We start from the raw sequence: 25905 nt of genomic DNA on the forward strand, positions 1-25905 counted from the left end.
TTCAGGCTCTGATCAGTCCCTACACCCAAACGAGGGCATTGCGTTCATCCACCTCTGGCCTGATGGCTCCCCTTCCTCTGCGGAAGCATAGTTCCCGCTCAGCCCAGTCAAAACTGTTCGCTGCTCTGGCACCCCAATGGTGGAACAAGCTCCCTCACGACGCCAGGACAGCGGAGTCACTCACCACCTTCCGGAGACATTTGAAACCCCACCTCTTTAAGGAATACCTGGGATAGGATAAAGTAATCCTTCTACCCCCCCCCCCCAAAAAAAAATAAAAAAAATAATAACATATTGTAAAGTGGTTATCCCACTGGCTATAAGGTGAATGCACCAATTTGTAAGTCGCTCTGGATAAGAGCGTCTGCTAAATGACGTAAATGTAAATGTAAATGTAATTTAGTTTCTCCCTGGCCCACACTCCAGTACAGTAGGTGGCGGTAATGCCCCATAACGTTGGATTCCAACCGCCGATAAACCCCACTGAAGAAGAAGAAGAAGAAGAAGAAGAAGAACTCTGCATGTCGTCGCCTGCTGCATTGCTTAACAAGTTCACCCATGAGTGTGCCGACTCGCATTTTTTCCTTCCAGCTTCAGATTGATTTTGTAGCGAGTAATGAAGGTGTCAGGGGAAATGTATCGGATTAAAAGTATACTTTAAAAAAACATATATGTAGTGAAGTAAAAGTCGACAGAAATATAAATAGTAAAGTAAAGTACAGATACCCAAAAAAACGAATATTTCGTTACTTTACACAACTGGTATTTTCCCATTTTGTATTACAAAGTATACTGGATTAATATTATAGTCCAGTTGGGGCGGTAATGCAACATATTAGATGCCAACCGCCGTTGGCATCCAGTATGAAAGAAAGTGTGCACTCACTAACTGTAAATCGCTCTGGATAAGAGCCGTCTGCTAGATTACTGAAATGTTAAACTCCAAAGAAGAAGAAGACGCTTTGAACACACCAGAAGTACGTTCAAATCCAATGGAACGCTGCGTTTGCCTTCCAGCATTGCGTTGCAGAGGCAGTTGTAGTGCGTTCTGTGTGGTACATACATTGGATTTATCGAACGTATGCTTCAAACTATGCGTTAACGGGTGGACAGAAATGGTAGCAGAAGGTGAATGTTGAACTTTTGTTGCACACCTATCCAGATGATGCTGCGTAAAATTTTGCACAAACACTGTCGGTGTGATCAAGGCGCCCATTTGTAGACACTACGCTAGCGAGTAGCGCTTGCTAGCCAGCGAAGGCACACAATCATATTGAGAAAATGGTGAGTTTATTTATTTTTTAAATAGATAACTTATCTATCATTAACATATGTTTTATATCTCCATGCACCCCCACGTTATTTGTTCATGCCTTTTATTATAGTCTAGATAGCTAATGTTAACTAATACTTGTTTTCGGTTTAGCTAGCTATTTGGCTAGCTGGCTAGCTAACGTTAGTTAGCTGTTTACCTAGCTGGTTAGCTAGCAGACCAGCTAACTAAAATCTTACCAGTGTCTTGTCATTTATTTATTGCATTTATTAGCTAACGTTAACTAATTACAGCCATATCTAGCTATATAGTCATACTCACATCGACGCAGGTCATTTTGAATTCGCTAGCTACTGTCTGCGTATTTTCTTTTTAAAGTGGAACTGACAGCGTTTAAACTACTTTACAGCAATGAAAAACAGACAATCATATCAGTCAAAAATATCACAATCCCAGTTTATGCTACTAAACCAACTTTATAAGAGGTTTTAAAAATAGGTTATATTCGACTCAACATTCCATGACGCACACTAAAGCATTGTTGGCAGAATATATGGATGCAGATCAATGCATGATTAATATAATTCACCAATAAATGGATTGGTAGTCTAAAAGATATTACTATCAGGTTGTAAATCACAGCTGGCCTGGTATGTTATTTGTTGCCTCCATTCGGGATGCACTGGTTCAATGACTCAATATTTTTTGGGAAAACTGACGAATGTAACAAAGGCTGGGAATGTCAATACAATGAAACTAGCAAGGGCAATGATCACAAGTCAGTCATAACGTGGCTAATAGGCTAACGTATATATTTATGTAGAAAGCTAAAAACACGGAGCCTAGCGCGTTAGCTAGCTAGTTGCTAGGAGGATGTCCTGTCATTGGAGGAGTGGGTGAGTGACTGACTTTATCCACTCATATCGTTTTTCGGTGGCTATACACAGCTAGATATGCAGGTGTCATTTGGTTGACTAGCACGAACTTGAATGACTTATCCAGTTAGCATATTTCTTGTATCACAAATTCACTCTGGCTATCTACTCAGATTTCAGAACACTCTCGTCTGAGTGTGCCAGAGCGTAGAATAACCGATTAATTTACGAACGCGCGACACAGGATGAATATGACCAGTGTTAGTAAACATAGCAGGCAAAATAATAGTCACGAACGCTCTAGATAACATGTAAACAGCCTATCTAACCAGCTCTCATTTATGTCTGGAAGTAGCTAGCTAGTGAGCTAGCCAACTTTACTAGCCAGTTAGCTTGGGTGTTTGGTTGCAGGCACGCTGCAAAAGGACGAGTAGGCTACAATTCCCCATCGTTTATCAGTACAATTTTGACGGCCAGCTAGCTGAAAAAGTTTGAGGGTTTATCTAATGTTCCTTGCTCTGGCTAGCATTAGTAGTTGATCTTGTTGTTGATGTGCTGAGGGAGAAAGAGCCTACCTTTTCATGGTTGTTTGATCAATAGGACTGTAAAGTTCCCTAATGTAAGAGGACTCCCGTGGTATTGACATATTTGCAGAAATCCATTCCTGATCTAAAGTCGTGCTGTTGCAACTGCCTGTAAACACACAGTCCAGTTCAAAGTGAAAAAAAAAAAAAAAGTGAATGATGGCAGGCTTGTGTTGCAAATGGCTTGTTCGCATAAAGGCCTACTGTAGCTCTGGTTGGCTATGGTGCACCGGTCTGTGTAGACTCTGGTCCTGGAGGAGGCCGATTTTATTAGGTTTTATTTACAGCAGTGTCTAATAATTGTCCAAACCCACAGCTGCTTTCCCACTCTACATTGCTGTAGAATTTTCACAAATGCCTTAGTATACGTAATTCCCAAATATTCTAAGAATTTATGAAAACATTAAAATGACCATATCTAAGTGCTCGCTTGTCCCCCCCAAAAAGTTTCATTCTTCCTGGGGGTGTATATGAACAGATTTGAATAAGATTTCATGTTGCTAAATTGCTGTCAGTTCCACTTTAAATATAGCAACCATCTAACTAACTAGCTAGCTAATTCCTTGCCTATAAACCCGACATTGAATTGCATAGAATTCTACGTCTTGCAGAAATGAGCGTTTGAATCAGGAAAGTTTCCTCTCGTGACCTCTACAAGCCAGAATGTTGAATAAAATGATATTTCAACATACTTTACCAGTAGTCCATGTGGTTGGTCCTTTTGGCGGTAGGAATGGGAGACCATATATCCACAGGAAAGTGTAATTGCATCAACTTCTCAAAGTGCTGGTAATGCATTCAGATTTCTATCACCTGAAGCATGCAAATATATTTTTTTTTCATGCATGATCTTCTGCATGTACTTTTATCTTGTTGGTGTACTTCAGGTGATACAAATCTGAATGCACTACCAGCGCTTTGTAAAGTTGATGTAATTATACTTTCCAGTGGATATATTGTCTCCCATTCCTAGCACAGTTGGTAGAGCATGGCGCTTGCATGGCGCTTGCAACGCCAGGGTTGTGGGTTCGATTCCCACGGGGGGGCCAGTATGAAACAAATGTATGCACTCACTAACTGTAAGTCGCTCTGGATAAGAGCGTCTGCTAAATGACAAAAAACAAACAAACAAAAAAATCATACCGCCAAAAGGACCAACCGCACGGACAACCGGTAAACTACGTTAAAATATAATTTTATTCAACATTCTGGCTTGTAGACGTCGTGAGAGAGAACTTACCTGATTCAAATGCTAATTTCTGCCCGACGTAGAATTCTTTGCAATTCAACAAAGGGGTTTCCAGGCAAGCTACTTCCTAGCCCATTCAGTACTAGCTAGCTACTTCCTAGCCTATTCAGTATATTCTTGGGCTAATTACTTCCTAGCTATTTAGCTCGTTACTTTACTTGGCATAGGGAACTAGTTGGCTATGTAAACCAGCTCAACTAGAATTGTACCAAGGTAGATTGGTGTGCCAGTCATTCCTTTAGGCCAGGCAACCCTGTTCCTGGAGTGCCGCAGGTACTGCAGGATTTTGTCCCAACTAGGCTCTACACCAGACCAACTGAGCTAATTTATCAGTTCAGTGATTTGACAAAATTCAGCACACCTGGTATTCCAGGGTTGCCTACCACTGCTTAGGCTTAATTCTGTCAAATTGGATCCCGAAGACCTTACCAACAAGTTGCCAGAAGATACCGACCCTGCCGTTACGCTTGTTTGAACTGGGGTCGGAACGCAATCATGGTTACATTAAGACACTGTGGAGCCAGCGTGACAAATGGGTCGGAAAACGTACGTCAATGTTGTACTTTAAATTTGACCTTTGTCCACAATGCACCATTAAGAAGATTGACCTACTGCTAGTTTTCCCAGAAAACTGCCCTTTTCGTCCTCATGCTACCTAGCAGTAGCAACCGCAGCCATTTTGAAATGGCAGTGTCAGCCAATTGGCTCCTTTGTTCAACGCGATTTGCCATTCCATAATGGCTGCTGTGGCTAATACTAGCTAGCATGAGGGCGAAAAGTGCAGTTTCCGGGAAAACTAGAAGTAGTTCAATCTTCTCGATGGAGCTGTGTGGATAAAGGTACAATTTGTGCAGTGGCATATCCCATCCCTGCATTGAGGTACATTTTACGACCCATATATTGTGCCAGCTCCACGGTGTCTTATTGTAACCATGATTGCGTTCTGACCCCAGTGCAGCTCAATGCAAACAAGCGTAACGGTAGGGCGGAATCTTCTGGCAAGTCAACAAGCAGCCTGTGATGAGGGTAAAAGAGGCCCTAATAAACAACAACAATCAAAGTGTGTGCAACATGTTTCAACAGCAGCATCCCTTGTCTTTAGGGTCTTATGCAAGGTTGCATGGCACCCCATTTAGTGTAAGCTTGACTTTCAGGCAACAATTGTCCCTGTATGCAAAGAAGGGGGAAGCAGCACAGTAGTTTCTCTTTGGCAACATGCATAGTGGTTTGGCAGCCCTGTTGAGGGCCAAGTGATTTACTCATTTCACTATGGAGTTACAGTGACGGAAATAAGTATTTGATCCCCTGCTGATTTTGTACGTTTGCCCACTGACAAATAAATAATCAGTCTATAATTTTAATGGTAGGTTTATTTGAACAGTGAGAGACAGAATAACAACAACAAAATCCAGAAAAACGCATGTCAAAAATGTTATAAATTGATTTGCATTTTAATGAGGGAAATAAGTATTTGACCCCCTCTCAATCAGAAAGATTTCTGGCTCCCAGGTGTCTTTTTATACAGGTAACGAGCTGAGATTATGCTCCTAATCTCAGTTTGTTACCTGTATAAAAGACACCTGTCCACAGAAGCAATCAATCAATCAGATTCCAAACTCTCCACCATGGCCAAGACCAAAGAGCTCTCCAAGGATGTCAGGGACGAGATTGTAGACCTATACAAGGCTGGAATGGGCTACAAGACCATCGCCAAGCAGCTTGGTGAGAAGGTGACAACAGTTGGTGCGATTATTCTGAAATGGAAGAAACACAAAATAACTGTCAATCTCCCTCGGCCTGGGGCTCCATGCAAGATCTCACCTCGTGGAGTTGCAATGATCATGAGAACGGTGAGGAATCAGCCCAGAACTACACGGGAGGATCTTGTCAATGATCTCAAGGCAGCTGGGACCATAGTCACCAAGAAAACAATTGGCAACACACTACGCCGTGAAGGACTGAAATCCTGCAGCGCCCGCAAGGTCCCCCTGCTCAAGAAAGCACACATACAGGCCCGTCTGAAGTTTGCCAATGAACATCTGAATGATTCAGAGGAGAACTGGGTGAAAGTGTTGTGGTCAGATGAGACCAAAATGGAGCTCTTTGTCATCAACTCAACTCGCCGTGTTTGGAGGAGGAGGAATGCTGCCTATGACCCCAAGAACACCATCCCCACCGTCAAACATGGAGGTGGAAACATTATGCTTTGGGGGTGTTTTTATGCTAAGGGAACAGGACAACTTCACCGCATCAAAGGGACGATGGACGGCGCCATGTACCGTCAAATCTTGGGTGAGAACCTCCTTCCCTCAGCCAGGGCATTGAAAATGGGTCATGGATGGGTATTCCAGCATGACAATGACCCAAAACACATGGCCAAGGCAACATAGGAGTGGCTCAAGAAGAAGCACATTAAGGTCCTGGAGTGGCCCAGCCAGTCTCCAGACCTTAATCCCATAGAAAATCTGTGGAGGGAGCTGAAGGTTGCCAAACGTCAGGCTCGAAACCTTAATGACTTGGAGAAGATCTGCAAAGAGGAGTGGGACAAAATCCCTCCTGAGATGTGTGCAAACCTGGTGGCCAACTACAAGAAACGTCTGACCTCTGTGATTGCCAACAAGAGTTTTTCCACCAAGTACTAAGTCATGTTTTGCAGAGGGGTCAAATACTTATTTCCCTCATTAAAATGCAAATCAATTTAGAACATTTTTGACATGCGTTTTTCTGGATTTTTGTTGTTGTTATTCTGTCTCTCACTGTTCAAATAAACCTACCATTAAAATTATAGACTGATCATGTCTTTGTCAGTGGGCAAACGTACCAAATCAGCAGGGGATCAAATACTTTTTTCCCTCACTGTATATATCAGATGTGTGTTCATTTCTTTGATGAATAAGGGAAGTAGGCATTCTCATTACCTCACACCATTTAACTAGTTCATTGGCTGACACGGATGGCAAGCTCTAATACTGTTTCTTCCCTCTTTGCAGCAATATGTTTCTCGAGCCGTGAAAAGCACTTCTGTATCTCGAGCTCATTATTTTCTCCAGTTGGCACACAGCAAATGCCATTGAGTGTTTGTGTCCGTTGTTTGCCGTCTTTGTTACACTTTTCATCAACCTTGACCATTTGAGACCTTGCATTGTGTGAGCCTGAGGCTCAGTGAAATCAAATTAAGCATGCATTGCTTATGTCTGTGTGCAGGTGTACTTGTTGAATCCTCTGGAGAACCTGAGGAGCTACATCAATAACCGCCCACCGCTGGTCATCGTTATGGTCAGCGTCAGCACCGTGGCCATTGCCTTCCTCACCATCGGCTACTTCTTTAAGATCAAGGCGATCAAATCCCCAGAGATGACTGAGGTAGGAGGGATACTCGCCTCCCACTGGTACATCAAAGTTGGCGTTATTATAGGAACACAGACAAAACCCATGGAGCAGGAGGATTCCTGAAGCTGAACTATACCTGGCTGTCCATACATCAAAGTTATTGGCTCATTTAGCAAAGCTCATTTAATGAATTGTGACGTGATCATCACAATTAACTTAACCATACTATTGGTGATGATTACTTTCAAAAATAGTCAACAGCCATACACTTTGCTATTCAAGACCAGAACCACAGATGGATGTATGACTCTGTCCCCTCTCATTATTTTCCAGGATTGGAACACCTTCCTGCTGCGCTTCAACGAGATAGACTTCTGCGTGTCGGAGAACGAGACGCTCAAGCACAGCCTGAATGAGTCAACCACGCCGGAGAGCATGGTGACCAGCAGCCAGGCCCCGCTGCTGCTGGAGGATCCGGGCCCCATCAACATTTCTGTGCCCATCACCCTCACCCTGGACCCACTGAGGCCCTTCGGGGGCTACTCGCGCAACATCACCCACCTCTACGCCACCGTGCTGGGGGGGCAGGTCGGCCTGGCCGGTGAGTCCACTTGCTGCTTTAGTCCCTACTTCCTAAATATGGTACGGTAGATGTGTCCGAATACCCATACTAGCATACTACATACTTAAACTGCATACTATGTACTCATCGTCGCGTAATATTTAGCACGTACCATTTAGTAAGAAGTATGCCACGGGCCGCAACGCAGTAGCGGCTCCTGACTGGCTGAGTAGGTGGGGCAGTCTAATACACACAAACTTTTCAAATCAAAAGGCTATTGCACAGAAAAAGTGGACAGTCGGGTGCATCGCAAATTCAGAACCGCTGGACAGCAACATAATAAACTAAAGCACTGATCTTTGGGAACGAGATCAGAATGACTGCAAAGGCTTGATCCATATATTTAAATAGGTAGCCTAGACTACAAAACTAAAACAATCCATATGTTCAAATCAAAAGGCATGATTAACATGACATAACGCAGCCACATCCCGAGTACCTGGTGCCGACACATTCAGAAATCAAAAGATGATTTAGTATTTAGTTTAAAAGCTCTGCCAAAGGCCAAGAGAAGAAGAAACACTTTTCAGTGAGAACAGAAATCCACTTTGGGTAAAACATTTTTTTTTCTTCTGAAGACTTCTCTTTTCAAAGATGTAACCTACGATGCAATAGGCTACTCGTGATCACCTACTTAGCCTACATTTGAACACCACCGCAGAAGCTTCGCTATTTGGTATCTTCCCAGTTAAGTAGCCTAGTTTTGTTATTTGACTACTTGAAGAGAACTAGGGTTTATCGCTCACAGCCCACCTCTTCCAATGCTTTGTGTAAAAGTGTGCATCGAATTTTACTAGATGAAGAGCCGAAATTCGTATTACATCCTGGCATTTAAACCATACTTGATTTTTGAAAATTCTAATACTATAAAACATTATATTTTTGCATACTTAAAATGCGTCATGCGCGATTGCGTTGTTTCCCGCTATTCGTTAATGACTGTAGCGCATCCCCATATCTAATTGATCAGCTGTTGTCAAAACTAAAATGAATATGACATCTGGGCATTTTAAGTGTACTAGATTTTTCAAATGTCGTATACTCTTAAACGGCCTACTATTTAGGACGCAAGTATTGGTTTTCGGACACTGCCATTGTCTATGTATATTCACCTTTTTCACATAAGGATTATGAGAAAGGGCACCAGCCAAATGCCTTCTCCATGCATATCACCTGTATGCTAGTATTTGAATGGGCATAGCAGGCCAGTCTCAAAGCTGTCTGACTGTTTCAATATGTATGTTTGCAGTCAGTGTTTTTTTCCCAGAAATGTACTTTACATGTGAATTGATTGACAGATATATTGCTGGAGGGTATATGGGCTGTTGCAGGGCAGATGTTAAGTCATATTCCTTACAGTGGAGCTCATGTAACTTGCACAATCTTTACATTACCAACCGTGAAGCTGTTTTACCTGTGAGTATTATTGTTATTTAAAATTACATTTTACCCTTTTTTCTCCCCAATTTCGTGATATCCAGTTGGTAGTTAGTCTTGTCCCATCGCTGCAACTCCCGTACGGACTCGGGAGAAGCAAAGGTCGAGAGCCATGCGTTCTCCGAAACACGAACCTGCCAAGCCACACTGCTTCTTGACACACTGCTCGCTTAACCCGGAAGCCAGCCGCACCAATGTGTCGGAGGAAACACTGTACAACTGGCGACCGTGTCAGCGTGCAATATGCCCGGCACGCCACAGGAGTCGCTAGAGCGCGATGGGACAAGGACATCCTGGCAGGCCAAACCCTCCCCAAATGACACTGGGCCAATAGTGCGCCGCCTCATGTGTCTCCCGGTCGCGGCCGGCTGCGACACTGCCTGGGATCGAACCCGGATCTGTAGTGACGCCTCTAGCACTGCGATGCAGTGCCTTAGACCCCTGCGCCACTCGGGAGAGTACTTGTCAGAGTACTTATAAATGTATGTGTGCCCGTGTGTGTTTCCTCAAAGGCAGGGAAGCTCATGAGGAGATGAACATCACATTCACGCTGCCGGCGTCATGGAATTCTGACGAGTGCGTGCTGCACGGCCACTGTGAGCAAGTGGTGTTTAGCACCTGTATGACCGTCACTGCTGCCAGCAACGTCTTCCCTGTCACAGTGTGAGTGCCACTGAGCCGTGAATTGCAATGCATCCATATACTCAATTATCTGTATCTTTGTTTCATTATTTCATGACTAGGCCTGTATTTGAAAGTCAATGCTGGACTTGAATGTAGGAAGTATTGTAGTACGTGGAGTGAAATATTAAAATGACTTTTGACATTGGAATAAGACTGATGGGTATCAGTCAATTGCTCATGACTGTGAATAACCTCACGTCAGTAACATCGTGATAACTAAGTGCACACTGTTAGTAGAATATTAGTGTTTTCGGCCATCGGCTAAATAGCAGTTGAGACTCATTGTAAGCTGGCTACTTGTTCCACTTCATAAATCAACCAGGCTTCTTTTCATTTAAACGTTTCAATTTGCTGGTCAGAAAAATCTGTATGGCCTTCTCCCGTTAGAATGAACGATATGAGTCTTCTAGTGATCTATTGAAAGGACAGGCGCCTTACAGTCTTATTCTAAAATAGATTAAATCGTTTTTTCCCCTCCATCAATCTACAAACAATACCCCATAATGACAAAGCAATAACAGGTTTTTATACATTTTTGCGAATGTATAAAAATAAATAACTGAAATCACATTTACATGAGTATTCAGACCCTTTACTCAGTACTTTGAAGCATCTTTGGCAGCGATTACAGCCTTGAGTCTTCTTAGGTATGACGCTACAAGCTTGGCACACCTGTATTTGGGGAGTTTCTCCCAATCTTCTCTGCAGATCCTCTCAAGCTCTGTCAGGTTGGATGGGGAGCGTCGCTGCACAGTTCTTTTCATCTCTCTCCAGAGATGTTCGATCGGGTTCAAGTCCGTGCTCTGGCTGTGCCACTCAAGGACCTTCAGATACTTGTCCCGAAGCCACTCCTGAGTTATCTTGGCTGTGTGCTTAGAGTCATTGCTCTGTTGGAAGGTGAACCTTCGCCCCAGTCTGAGGTCCTGAGCGCTCTGGAGCAGGTTTTCATCAAGGATCTCTCTGTACTTTGCTCCGTTCATCTTTCCCTCGATCCTGACTAGTCTCCCAATCCCTGCCGCTGAAAAACACCCCCATAGCATGATGCTGACACCACAATGCTTCACCGTAGGGATGGTGCCAGGTTTCCTCCAGACGTGACTCTTGGCATTCAGGCCAAAGAATTCAATCTTGGTTCTCATGGTCTGAGAGTCCATTTGGGAAACTCCAAGCAGGCTGTCATGTGCCTGTTACTGAGGAGTGGCTTCCGTCTGGCCACTCTACCATAAAGGCCTGATTGGTGAAGTGCTACAGAGATGGTTGTTCTTCTGGAAGGTTCTCCCATCTCCACAGAGGAACTCTGAAGCTCTGTCAGAGTGACCATCGGGTTCTTGGTCACCTCCCTGACCAAGGCCCTTCTCCCCAAATTGCTCAGTGTGGCCGGCTTTAGGAAGAGTCTTGGTGGTTACAAACTGCTTCCATTTAGGAATGATGGAGGCCACTGTGTTCTTGGGGACCTTCAATGCTGCAGAAATGTTTGGTACCCTTCCCCAGATCTGTGTCTCGACACAATCCTGTCTCGGAGCTCTATGGACAATTCCTTCGACCTCATGCCTTGGTTTTCGCTCTGACGTGCACTGTCAACTGTGGGACCTTGTATAGACAGGTTTGTGCCTTTCCAAATCATGTCCAATCAATTGAATTTACCACAGGTGGACCAATCAAGTGGTAGAAATATCTCAAGGATGATCAATTGAAACAGGTTGCACCTGAGCTCAATTTCGAGTTTCATAGCAAAGGGTCTGAATACTTATGTAAAAAAGTTTTTGTTTTTGTTTTTTACAACATTTCTTAACCTGTTTTCGCTTTGTCATTATGGGGTGTTGTGTGTAGATTGAGGGGGAAATTTTTTTATTTAATCCATTTTAGAATAAGGCTGTAACCTAAGAAAATGTGGAAAAAGTCAAGGGGTTTGAATACTTTCCGAATGCACTGTAAGTGGTAACGAGAGTTGAAATCCACATAATTATAGTTTTTTGTCACATTCCCGTTTTTCTTTTGCGTGTTTCATAAGCCTATACAACCTCAGTCTGGGCGCATAGGCTATTTACTGTGCTTTGATTGACGACTGAACAGCAAGTGTTGACTAGTTTTATAAAAGGTGTCGAATTCAGCATTTAAAAAACAATTTTCCTGCAATCTTTATATTGTTTCTCAATGGGAATCCATGTTTACTTGACAGAACAACCGTTTACAACCATTTGTTTTCTAAGGGTTTTGCAACAAACTAAATTGAAAGAGTAGACTAGATTTAGCTTTTGCCACAATAAATTCAAATTGATAGAGTACACTAGACACATTAGTACACTGACTAGATTAGTAATCTACCGCCTTCTCTCAAAGTCCCACCCACAGTGATTGATTGACAGGTCTGAAACCCTACCAACTCTGACTCACAAACATCCTGCCCCCTCCCCTGACAATCCCACCCACAGTGATTGATTGACAGGTCTGAAACCCTACCAACTCTGACTCACAAACATCCTGCCCCCTCCCCTGACAATCCCACCCACAGTGATTGATTGACAGGCCAAACTGTTAAAGGGACAGTTCACCCAAATTACAAAATTACACATAGGGTAAGGAAACCAGTGTCCACAGCAGCAGAGCCAATAAAATACATAATTTGAAGAACAAACATAATTGTGGCAATTCATATCTTGCAGTAAAACTGTAAATATGACTAATCTCAGAAGACTGGTTTAATGTTAAAGGTTCTTACTTAGAAAATATACCAGAGGGGTATACTACAAAGCAGGTTCAAGGAGTTAGGCAGATAATTAGCCTAAATATTCTGAAATAACTTTTATATTTTTTTAGAAAGATAAGCTTGAAATGGGCATTCACATATCTTAGTTTAGCTTTTTTTAATGAACCGGAAAATCAACTATTATTTCTGACTATTTATAAAAGTTAGCTGGCCAGCTTATTGAACCTGCTTTGTATTATAGCCCTCTGATCATATAGACCATATTCAAAACAACTAAGACCACACTAAATGCATACATTTTACATTACATTTACATTTTAGTCATTTAGCAGACGCTCTTATCCAGAGCGACTTACAGGAGCAATTAGGGTTAAGTGCCTTGCTCAAGGGCACATTAACGTCATTTAGCAGACGCTCTTAGCCAGAGCGACTCACAAATTGGTGCGTTCACCCTATAGCCAGTGGGATAACCACTTTACAATTTGGGGGGGGTTAGAAGGAATACTTTATCCTATCCCAGGTATTCCTTAAAGAGGTGGGGTTTCAAATGTCTCCGGAAGGTGGTGAGTGACTCCGCTGTCCTGGCGTCGTGAGGGAGCTTGTTCCACCATTGGGGTGCCAGAGCAGCGAACAGTTTTGACTGGGCTGAGCGGGAGCTATGCTTCCGCAGAGGAAGGGGAGCCAGCAGGCCAGAGGTGGATGAACGCAATGCCCTCGTTTGGGTGTAGGGACTGATCAGAGCCTGAAGGTACAGAGGTGCCGTTCCCCTCACTGCTCCATAGGCAAGCACCATGGTCTTGTAGCGGATGCGAGCTTCAACTGGAAGCCAGTGGAGTGTGCGGAGGAGGGGGTGACGTGAGAGAACTTGGGAAGGTTGAACACCAGACGGGCTGCGGCATTCTGGATGAGTTGTAGGGGTTTAATGGCACAGGCAGGGAGGCCAGCCAACAGCGAGTTGCAGTAGTCCAGACGGGAGATGACAAGTGCCTGGACCAGGACCTGCGCCGCTTCCTGTGTAAGGCAGGGTCGCACTCTCCGAATGTTGTAGAGCATGAACCTGCAGGAGCGGGTCACCGCCTTGATGTTGGCGGAGAACGACAGGGTGTTGTCCAGGGTCACGCCTAGGCTCTTCGCACTCTGGGAGGAGGACACAGCGGAGTTGTCAACCGATTCAGGAGGGAGGAAAATGTGGCAAAGAGCTTCCTAGGGTTAGAGGCAGATGCTTGGAATTTAGAGTGGTAGAAGGTGGCCTTAGCAGCAGAAACAGATGAAGAAAATGTAGAGAGGAGGGAGTGAAAAGATGCCAGGTCGGCAGGGAGTTTAGTTTTCTTCCATTTCCGCTCCGCTGCCCGGAGCTCTGTTCTGTGAGCTCGCAATGAGTCATCAAGCCACGGAGCTGGAGGGGAGGACCGAGCCGGCCGGGAGGATAGTAATTTTAATTGTAAAGTAATGTCTTTCTACTCAATACCACAACTAATTTTACCAATCTGGGAGTTAAAGTTGTTAAGAGTATTCAATAATTTAGCTGTGTATTTTGGATGGAATCAAGGCATTAGAATGTACCAGAGGCCACCGAAATAGAGCTCGTCCTGCAATTTTTTGCTGAACCCCACCCCCAGTCTGTAACTCCCTGGCTGGCTACTTTTTCTATTTGGCTGGCTACTACTCCATGTATTAACGGAAACAAATGGAATATCAGTTGTCCTACGGTCCAAGGCTACATTTGTATTAAATTGAGCTTTATCAAACTCAATACTAAGCATTGGTGCAAAACGTCATGGTCCAAACAGAATAGTCTTAACGCAGGACCCAGAGATTTTCCATGACCCCGTAACCTGACCGTAACAAAATAGAATGGAACAGGGCCCGGTATTAAAGTGTATTAAATGTTGCCTTCCAGGCAGCCGCCCCACTGCATCCCAGAGACGTACAGCAACGCCACGTCCTGGTACAAGATCTTCACCACGGCTCGCGACTCGGACACCAAGTACACGCAGGACTACAACCCTTTCTGGTGTTACAAAGGAGCCATCGGGAAGGTGTACCACGCCCTCAACCCCAAGCTGACTGTCATCGTGCCAGACGTGAGTCAGCAGCCACTGTCTGCAGCAGTGGTACTTTATGTCCCAAATGGCACTGTATGCTCTATAAAGTGCACTTCTTTTGACAAGAGCCATATGGGTGCCAGTTCAGACACAGCATGTATCTGTGGGTGACCTGGCTGAGGGTTTAAAATGTTTTTTTGTTTTTTTGAATGGAGCCTTAAATTTGAGGTGTGTGTGTTTCTACAGTGGAAAACAACTTTATGTACACTACCGCTCAAAAATGTGGGGTCACTTAGAAATGTCCTTGTTTTCGAGAGAAAATCAATTTTTTGTCCATTAAAATAACATCAAATTGATCAGAAATACAGTGTAGACATTGTTAATGTTGTAAATGGCTATTGTAGCTGGAAATGGCAGATTAAAAAATAAATAAATGGAATATCTACATAGGCATACAGAGGCCCATTATCAACAACCATGAGTCCTGTGTTTCAATGGCACGTAGTGTTTGCTAATCCAAGTTGATCATTTTTAAAGGAAAATTGATCATTAGAAAACCCTTTTGCAATTATGTTAGCACAGCTGAAAACTGTTGTGCTGATTTAAAGAAACAATAAAACTGGCCTTCTTGAGACTAGTTGAGTATTTGGAGCATCAGCAATTGTGGGTTCGATTACAGGCTCAAAATGAACTTTCTTCTGAAACTCGTCAGTCTATTCTTGTTCTGAGAAATTAATGCTTTTCCATGTGAGAAATTGCCAAGAAACTGAAGATCTCGTACAACACTGTGTACTACTCCCTTCACAGAACAGCGCAAACTGGCTCTAACCAGAATGGAAAGAGGAGTGGGAGGCCCCGGTGCACAACTGAGCAAGAGGACAAATACATTAGTGTCTAGTTTGAGAAACAGTCGCCTCACAGGTCCTCAACTGGCAGCTTCATTAAATAGTACCCGCAAAACACCAGTCTCAACGTCAACAGTGAAGAGGTGACTCTGGGATGGTTGCTGATAATGGGCCTCTGTACGCCTATGTAGATATTCCATTAAAAATCAGCAGTTTACAGATACAATAGCCATTTACAACATTAACAATGTATTTCTGATCAATTTGATGTTATTTTAATGGACCAAAAAATTGCTTTTCTTTCGAAAACAACAATTTCTAAGTGACCCCAAACCTTTGAACGGTAGTGTACGTGATGATCAAAATGAGTCCTTCAAGAAGAAGACAAGGACTGGCTTGAACATAGGCTCTAGTCTTGTTTTATTATGACTACATGACTTCATATTAGGGATTGGCATAAGTAATTGAGTACTCAAACGGACGTCAAAGCTCGAGCTTTAACCAGCGATAAAATATAATTATAATACTGTAAAATGATTGAGTGGAATGTGCTTTGTGGCTGCCCAAACGGGCAAGTGAAATGTTGTCTTGAAGTAAACTTTAATTTGCTTTGACTCTGGTGTTCCATTTGTACATGTGCATTTGAGGGGCACAACAAAAAAGAAACCAAGCCAAGCATCACACTGTTTTTCTCCCTAAATTCTCGTTCTTCTCCCTAAATTCCCTTTCCCGTCCTTGTCTCATTCACTCAATTGCGTTCTGACCGCTCCCAACACGTGTGCTGAGTGCACACACAAGCTCCCGTTAGGCCTACAGAAATAAATTGCTATAAAAACATATCTAACTGATGGGATACACAAGCTACATTCCTTTATCACAAATTCAAAATGGACTGGTTGATATGAAGTAGGAACATTTGTAACAACAACAAGCTGCAGTTTTGGAATAATTGTGTCCCGTCTGTTTTCCGCTTAAGCTACTTTGCGAACTGCTAGTGCCATTTAGAATTGGTTAGCCTAAGCTAGAATCCCCCTAAACATAGACAGGTTCCACACTGAAAAAAAACAAAAACATTAGTTTGATAAAGACAGTGTATTATCATCAGAATCATTAAGCATATGCCTACTCACCAAACAGAAGTCGTGGCCATAATTCATCACCATGCAGTGATCAATGTGGAATTGTTCATCCATTTTTAAAATTCCAAAGAATAGGCAGAATAAACTAAATTGAACGTCTCCATATCGAAAAGAAGATAGATTTTGGTTTGTAACCCATACAATTATTTAAACTCTCCAAATTGAGCACCGTTTCAAATTATCACTCTTTGAAAATAACTTATAGACAAGAAATGTGCATCGATTTGCACTGGCAACTTTTTTCATTTGGAAAAATATGTTGTTCTATTTCATTCTGTTATATTAAATATTTTTTTACTATAAAATTGTGTCCTGACTGTGATAAGGGTTTGGGAAATTAGAGGGTCTTGTCTGCTAAGTTAACAAAACAAGGCTATGCCATTGCACAGCCATAGGCTTCTACAAAAAAAAAAGGTAATGCTGAGGTTACTGCCTTTTTGAAGATTGTGTTCCACGATATAATATGAGTTGATATTACGGTTTCAATAAATTAATCTTAATTGGCACTTTTTTACTCTGTGTGTATGTGTGTTTATGGGGCAATTTAGGATTTATCTGTAATGGTTATACATTTGGCATTGTTGTGATCTGTTGGACAATAGTTAACTGCGCACAATCCTTTCCAGTGCGGGCCTTTTGTATGTGTGTATGTATATATGTATGTATATGTATATATTTGTATGTATGTACATGTACAGTGGGGAAAAAAGTATTTAGTCAGCCACCAATTGTGCAAGTTCTCCCACTTAAAAAGATGAGAGAGGCCTGTAATTTTCATCATAGGTACACGTCAACTATGACAGACAAATTGAGAAGAAAAAAATCCAGAAAATCACATTGTAGGATTTTAAATGAATTTATTTGCAAATTATGGTGGAAAATAAGTATTTGGTCACCTACAAACAAGCAAGATTTCTGGCTCTCACAGACCTGTAACTTCTTCTTTAAGAGGCTCCTCTGTCCTCCACTCGTTACCTGTATTAATGGCACCTGTTTGAACTTGTTATCAGTATAAAAGTCACCTGTCCACAACTTCAAACAGTCACACTCCAAACTCCACTATGGCCAAGACCAAAGAGCTGTCAAAGGACACCAGAAACAAAATTGTAGACCTGCACCAGGCTGGAAAGACTGAATCTGCAATAGGTAAGCAGCTTGGTTTGAAGAAATCAACTGTGGGAGCAATTATTAGGAAATGGAAGACATACAAGACCACTGATAATCTCCCTCGATCGCAAGATCTCACCCCGTGGGGTCAAAATGATCACAAGAACGGTGAGCAAAAATCCCAGAACCACACGGGGGGACCTAGTGAATGACCTGCAGAGAGCTGGGACCAAAGTAACAAAGCCTACCATCAGTAACACACTACGCCGCTAGGGACTCAAATCCTGCAGTGCCAGACGTGTCCCCCTGCTTAAGCCAGTATATGTCCAGGCCCGTCTGAAGTTTGCTAGAGTGCATTTGTATGATCCAGAAGAGGATTGGGAGAATGTCATATGGTCAGATGAAACCAAAATAGAACTTTTTGGTAAAAACTCAACTCGTCGTGTTTGGAGGACAAAGAATGCTGAGTTGCATCCAAAGAACACCATACCTACTGTGAAGCATGGGGGTGGAAACATCATGCTTTGGGGCTGTTTTTCTGCAAAGGGACCAGGACGACTGATCCGTGTAAAGGAAAGAATGAATGGGGCCATGTATCGTGAGATTTTGAGTGAAAACCTCCTTCCATCAGCAAGGGCATTGAAGATGAAACGTGGCTGGGTCTTTCAGCATGACAATGATCCCAAACACACCGCCCGGGCAACGAAGGAGTGGCTTCGTAAGAAGCATTTCAAGGTCCTGGAGTGGCCTAGCCAGTCTCCAGATCTCAACCCCATAGAAAATCTTTGGGGGAGTTGAAAGTCCGTGTTGCCCAGCGACAGCCCCAAAACATCACTGCTCTAGAGGAGATCTGCATGGAGGAATGGGCCAAAATACCAGCAACAGTGTGTGAAAACCTTGTGAAGACTTACAGAAAACGTTTGACCTGTGTCATTGCCAACAAAGGGTATATAACAAAGTATTGAGAAACTTTTGTTATTGACCAAATACTTATTTTCCACCATAATTTGCAAATAAATTCATTAAAAATCCTACAATGTGATTTACTGGATTTTTTTTCCTCATTTTGTCTGTCATAGTTGACGTGTACCTATGATGACAATTACAGGCCTCTCATCTTTTTAAGTGGGAGAACTTGCACAATTGGTGGCTGACTAAATACTTTTTTTCCCCACTGTGTGTGTGTGTGTATATATATATATATATATATTTCATTTGAGTACTTCATATATCATGAATGAGTGATTTTTTTTTTTTCTTCTTGTGTTTTCTCTCCAATTAAATGTTATGCATTCAAAATGGCAACTGTAAATCTAAAACCCCAAGTGCACATTAGTTAATATGGTTCTAAAGACTAATGTGCTTTTGCAATATTACACTATTTGCAATTCAATTACATTTGACTTTAACCTGATTTGTCCTAGGGGAGCAGTATGATTATTCAGTTACTAACCAGTTTTTCTAAAACATTCTTTATATTTGAAATGACAGGAACGATGCATGGGGGTTTTGTTGGCTTTTGTGATAGATGAAATGGCCAGTTTCCAAGTACACTATTTGACGTCCTTAATGAGAAAGTGTTTACCTGGCGCTAAGGATATTTGGCTCTCTTTGCAGGACGACCGCTCGCTCATCAACCTGCACCTAATGCACACCAGCTACTTCCTCTTTGTGATGGTCATCACCATGTTCTGTTATGCTGTCATCAAGGGCCGGCCAGGGAAAGTACGGACAACAACCAATCACGACTTCTGCCCTGAAAAGGTAGGTGTAGGGTGAAGTTGGCCTTAGACTGATCTTGGGTCAGTTTAGCATTTTCCTCACTAATGGTTAAAGTTTGGGGAAGGGGAAGCTAATCCTAGATCTATATCTAGGGGAAACTAAACCCCGGCGCGAAAAATGCAATATACAGCAAAACACAGCTATACGCCTTTGATATCGCATTACAGGCATTGTGAAAAGATCTAGCTCAGACAAGTCTCTCAGGTAACAATGTCTAGCCTTGTTTTGTTCACCATCTGAAAACACTGATTTCCAGGTGTCTGATGTCCGTATCCATGACAGAGCATTCCTGAAATGCCTGCGCACTATGAAAATCTGGTTGTTCCTGTTTTTACAGTTGACTTGGCTCAGTATGGAATTTCCACAACACTTTGTTATTCAGGATAACATCCCCGGGGTTCTTATTTGCACGCTGTGACGGACTAGTAGGTTAGAGGGATGATTCTGCAGTGGCATGAATTTCATTTTTCTCTCCTCAGGTGGCCTTGTCAGAGGGGTAAGAAGAACTCTAGGATCTCCACCATAACTGAACTATAGCCGAGGAGAAGGTAGAAGAAGAAAACATTTCCAGTTGCCTACTGAACCCTGAAAAAAATACAGGGGTGCAAAGCTCTGTGAATGCATTTCTCTGCAATGTTGGGTCACTCCAACCAAAGACAAATTATATAAGTGCCTGTATCTACTGTGTAAATATTTGTAGGAACTCTTCAATTCATTACAGAAACAGTTTGCCTGAAACCCCTGTGCCATTGGTGACAACTCAAATGCAATATCATCAGAGCAAAAAGTCCTGATGCGAGATTGTCACCTCCCGCATAATCATCAGGGAAATCCTGTGAACTCCATGTGTTGTTTATGGTGAAAAGCCTTTGGTTACCTCGAACATCGGGCCGTCGTCACACTGACATATGATTTCTCTGCCTTTCTCTTCCCTCTGTCTTCATCATTCGCTTGTGTGTTCTTGAGTGGTTTATTCTTGCTTGCATTCTGATAGTCCTGCAATGGTGTGTGTGTGTTGAAGGAAAAAGCAGGCTTACTCGCCTCAGGAGTGTTGGAGGCTACAAGCCTTTTATAGCACCTGGAAGTTACTTTTTAACTGACAAGAGTCCCAGCTATGTCAAGTGGACTTCTGGAAAATTGGTTGCCACAATATGGTGCAAATGTCAAACTCCATCTTCCTCCTTTTACAACCATATTTTTGTTTTAGTCCTACTTTCTTCCAATAAGATGAGCTTGTTGCTTCAAGTCAAGCTTGCGTGATGCTGCTGACATCAAAGCTTGTCATACATAGCAGAAAAAATGCCCTTTTTCCTTGAATTTAGTATGCTGATGACTGGTATGCATGTTAATAATTGGTTGTGCTCTATTTTAAGCATTCTGTTATTTATGTTTTAATATGTGTTCTGGGGATGGAAAAGTGTGTGTGTAATAGTGGAGTGATTTACAGTATATGACAAAGTGCTTCACTGGCAACAAATAATTTATTTTGATTTACCTCTGTTTTTAAAATTGTATTTCAATTCGTTCCGTTATTGATACACTTACTGAATGTACTTTTTAAAAGCAACACCATTTACAACAGCGACGCTGCATTACAACTATGATAATCAAATGTAAAAAAAGAAATTCCAATCATTTTGAAATGTGATGTACCTTTTTTTTAGTTGTTTTGTCAGCCTTTACCTCAAACTTTAATTTCGATTTTTTGGGGGGGCAGAACAGTATTCTCATTGTTTTTTGTTGCAGTAAGTTACATTTTGAAATTCCTTATTTTTCCATCTGTCAATTTATCAAAAGACAAGTCAGTACAGTCCTAGCTTCTTGCTTTGTTTCATTTGCGTGTGATTGAATTGATCCCTTTTATCATTTTGAGAAATGGTTTTCGAGTTTGAAATGGGTTTTAAGGGTGCTGTCAACCTTGGTTTTCCTACAGTAGTTAACTGAGTGTGGCATACAATACATGCTTCTCCTCTCCATAGCACTGCATAATCCCACTATCTTCTCTGTCTTGATAGTTCTGAAGTTCATAAATCTTCATGGTTGAGAGTATGCAGCTGTAGGTGCACCCATATCCTTTTTGTCTGGTTTAGGTGTCAAACATACGGGCGGTTTAAATGTTATTTTATTTGTATTTAGTTTTACTCAAACTGCCTGCGGGCAGCATTGAAATCGTTGGTTTGAGGTTTTTTTTAAACGGACACTAAATCGGAACTGTATAGAAATTATATATATATATATTACATTTATGCAGTCTCTTTAATCTGTCTAGCTTGATCACAATCACCGAAATGAAAGCTAGGTAGTCAGGGAGCGTCGACAATTCAAAAAAATTATGCATAGAGGACTATTTATTTCTGATTTCTTTGGGACTGCGAGGAAATGTAACCAATTTTCAGTGCGGGCCTACAGCCCTCAGTGAAGGCCGAATACCGCCCATGAGGCTAAATGATATTGACACCCCTGGTCTAGTGCGTTCACAGTCAGGGCTGAATATATTGCATTTTGAAAACATTGTAGTGTGTCACTTCAATACATAGTAAGGGCAGTGTCCTAGGGTGATATGAATTAAGAGAAAGATGAAAAGTGAAGCATTAAGTTTTAAGCTCAGCAACCATGAATTGAAATGCCTATCATTTCCTACCTATCATGTTGTCCTTTTCGTCCCTGTGAGAAATGCCTGCCCATTTGAAAGATTGTCTTAATATTAATATTACATGGTTGTTTTTGTTCTACAAGTAGATGTATATACAGTGCATTCGGAAAGTATTCAGACCCCTTGACTTTTTCCACATTTTGTCACGTTACGTCCTTATTCTAAAATTGATTAAATAAACATTTTTCCTCATCAATCTACACACAATACCCCATAATGACAAGGTGAAAACAGATTTTTAGAAATGTTTGCACATTTAAAAAAAAAAACACCTTATTTACTTAAGTGTTCAGAAAATTTGCTATGACTGTTGAAATTGAGCTCCGGTGCATCCTGTTTCCGTTGACCATCCTTGATGTTTCTACAACTTGATTGGAGTCCACCTGTGGTAAATTCAATTTATTGGACATGATTTGGAAAGGCACACGCCTGTCTATATAAGGTCCCACAGTTGACAGTGCATGTCAGAGCAAATACCAAGCTATGAGGTCGAAGGAATTGTCCATAGAGCTCCGAGACAGGATTGTGTCGAGGCACAGATCTGGGGAAGGGTACCAAAAAATGTCTGTAGTATTGAAGGTCCCCAAGAACACAGTGGCCTCCATCATTCTTAAATGGAAGAACTTTGGAACCACCAAGACTTCCTAGAGATGGCCACCCGGCCAAACTGAGCAATCGGGGGAGAAGGGCCTTGGTCAGGGAGGTGACCAAGAACCCGATGGTCACTCTGACAGAGCTTCAGAGTTCCTCTGTGGAGATGGGAGAACCTTCCAGAAGGACAACCTTCTCTGCAGCACTCCACCAATCAGGCCTTTATGGTAGAGTGGTCAGATGGAAGCCACTCCTCAGTAAAAGGCACATGACGGCCGGCTTAGAGTTTGCCGAAAGGACTCTTGGACCATGAGAAACAAGATTCTCTGGTCTGATGAAACCAAGATTGAACTCTTTGGCCTGAATTTCAAGCATCACGTCCGGAGGAAACCTGGCACCATCCCTACGGTGAAGCATGGTGGTGGCAGCATCATGCTGTGGGGATGTTTTTCAACAGCAGTGACTGGAAGACTAGTCAGGATTGAGGGAAAGATGAACGGAGCAAAGTACAGAGAGATCCTTGATGAAAACCTGCTCCAGAGTGCTCAGGACCTCAGACTGGTGCGTAGGTTCACCTTCCAACAGGACAACGACCCTAAGCACACAGCCAAGACAACGCAGGAGTGATTTCGGGACAAGTCTCTTTTGTCCTTGAGGGGCCCGGTCGAACATCTCTGGAGAGACCTGAAAATAGCTGTGCAGCAATGCTCACCATCCAACCTGACAGAGCTTGAGAGGATCTGCAGAGAAGAATGGGGAAAAACTCCCCAAATACAGGTGTGCCAAGCTTGTAGCGTCATACCCAAGAAGACTCAAGGCTATAATCGCTGCCAAAGGTGCTTCAACAAGGTACAGAGTAAAGGGTCTGAATACTTATGTAAATGTGATATTTCAGTTTTTCCATTTTTTGTATACATTTTCAAAAATTTCTAGAGCACTGTTTTTGCTTTGTCATTATGGGGTATTGTGTGTAGATTGAGTGGAAACAATTATTTAATCCATTTTTGAATAAGGCTGTAACGTAACAAAATGTGGAAAAAGTCAAGGGGTCTGAATACTTTACGAATGCACTGTATCTGTTTGTTTTGTTGTTTTCAGTTCATGGCATAGAGAATAATAGAGCACTCTTCATTGTATCTGTCCCATTATGGCGTCTGTGTGCACACAGGCACCGCCATTGAGGCAATCTCCATTTTGAAGTAGTCCATTTTCTTATTCTACTACTCTGAGTTGGTAAATAAACTGAAAGTGTGCATACTGCCCCCTGGAGTTTGTTTGAACAGGTATAAAGGCAAGGTTAGCGATTTACTGCCACCTGCAGTTATGGAATGTTTACTCACGAGTATATATTAATTGGAAAAGTCTAAACGGGATCCTTGGGATTGTCCCAAATCTGTCACCCCATTGAAGTTAAAATGTAAAACGGTTAAGGTTAGGTAAGGATCCCGGATAGCACTGGCTGATCCCTCCTAATGACCTGGATGGAATTATGTGACCCTTCCTTTACCCATAAGAAGTCCCATCCAGTTGGTGAATGTCCTCAATGGTGCTGCCCATGCTAAAACTAGCTTTTGGGCCATAGAGTCCTCTATCATTCTTTATGGTTCATGCGCCTCATCCCATGTCATTCAGAAGCGTCGTCATATCCATAGGCATCACATCAGGATTAGCTTCCCGAAGGTGTCCCTGTTTGTTCACCCCCTGTCTGTCTAGTAATTTGGGAACAGCAGCAGGGCTGTGTGTATGTGTGGGCCCTTAGGGCGGCATTATGACTTAAGATCTGCATGCGCATCACTAAACTTCCAGGAATTTAAGAGCACGGCTCTCAAATCAGAATACCACCCTTAGGCTGCATTTACACAAGCAGCCCAATACTAATATTTTGCCCAATTATTGGCAAACTAGTTAATCTGATTGGTCAAAAAAACAATTCGTGGAAAAAGATCAGAATTGGGCTGCCTGTGTAAACGCAACCTTAGTAAGTGAGAATGGTTTTCATGAGGTCAATTGCCTTTGGATGACTGGCTGTGTTCAAAGTACAGATTATAGAGGAGCAGATATAATTTCACATTGGTATTACTGGTGTTATACCTTAGTATAGTTGACCACACGATCACCAACATTTGTATTATGGTATAGGAGGTATGTTAGATATGAATTTGACCTTATTCTCACACCACAGGATATCAGTTATGTGTTCTCACCCTGACCTTAAATGTTATGATGTGCCGCAGTACTGTACATGGCAAACATTTCACCTTGTTTTTCTTCAATTCTTATAGCCGCACATAGAAGCAACAATCCAACCACTTCTGTGCCTTTTGCACTAACCAGCTGCACCATCCCTGTATATTTAAATGTGATGAGGGTCAAAGGTAAACATTACCAAAACTTTTCTCCTGTGGAACTGCTGTAAATTATTTGAGTCTAAATAAAATTGTAATCTGTTGAAGATGTTCACGTTTCACATTTTCCCAACATGAATTCTGTCTCTTCACCTCAGCATTCCTACCAACAGGTAACTGACCATACAGTGGGGAAAAAAAGTATTGTCAGCCACCAATTGTGCAAGTTCTCCCACTTAAAAAGATGAGAGAGGCCTGTAATTTTCATCATAGGTACACGTCAACTATGACAGACAAATTGAGGAAAAAAAATCCAGAAATTCACATTGTTGGATTTTTAATGAATTTATTTGCAAATTATGGTGGAAAATAAGTATTTGGTCAATAACAAAAGTTTCTCAATACTTTGTTATATACCCTTTGTTGGCAATGACACAGGTCAAACGTTTTCTGTAAGTCTTCACAAGGTTTTCACACACTGTTGCTGGTATTTTGGCCCATTCCTCCATGCAGATCTCCTCTAGAGCAGTGATGTTTTGGGGCTGTCGCTGGGCAACACGGACTTTCAACTCCCTCCAAAGATTTTCTATGGGGTTGAGATCTGGAGACTGGCTAGGCCACTCCAGGACCTTGAAAT

The 25905-nt window shown here is 42.3% G+C and overlaps 1 protein-coding gene across 1 annotated transcript; it reads left to right on the forward strand.

The window, feature by feature from the left end:
* The first annotated feature begins 554 nt into the window (after nt 1-554).
* On the forward strand, nt 555-22492 carry LOC121537595 (transmembrane protein 248). Its single transcript, XM_041845186.2, has 7 exons — nt 555-1284; nt 7186-7344; nt 7645-7912; nt 9883-10033; nt 14662-14845; nt 19515-19661; nt 20159-22492. The coding sequence occupies exons 1-7, from the start codon at nt 1282-1284 to the stop codon at nt 20177-20179; spliced, it is 933 nt and encodes a 310-aa protein (XP_041701120.1). The 5' UTR covers nt 555-1281; the 3' UTR covers nt 20180-22492.
* The last annotated feature ends 3413 nt before the right edge of the window (nt 22493-25905 follow it).

The sequence above is a fragment of the Coregonus clupeaformis genome, chromosome 9, assembly GCF_020615455.1.
Source record: "Coregonus clupeaformis isolate EN_2021a chromosome 9, ASM2061545v1, whole genome shotgun sequence".
In the NCBI taxonomy this organism is placed as follows: domain Eukaryota; kingdom Metazoa; phylum Chordata; class Actinopteri; order Salmoniformes; family Salmonidae; genus Coregonus; species Coregonus clupeaformis.

Coding starts and splice junctions, on each gene's coding strand:
- LOC121537595 (XM_041845186.2), top strand. Junction 10,034..14,661: donor AACGTCTTCCCTGTCACAGT/GTGAGTGCCACT, acceptor GTTGCCTTCCAG/GCAGCCGCCCCACTGCATCC. Junction 19,662..20,158: donor ACGACTTCTGCCCTGAAAAG/GTAGGTGTAGGG, acceptor TTCTCTCCTCAG/GTGGCCTTGTCAGAGGGGTA.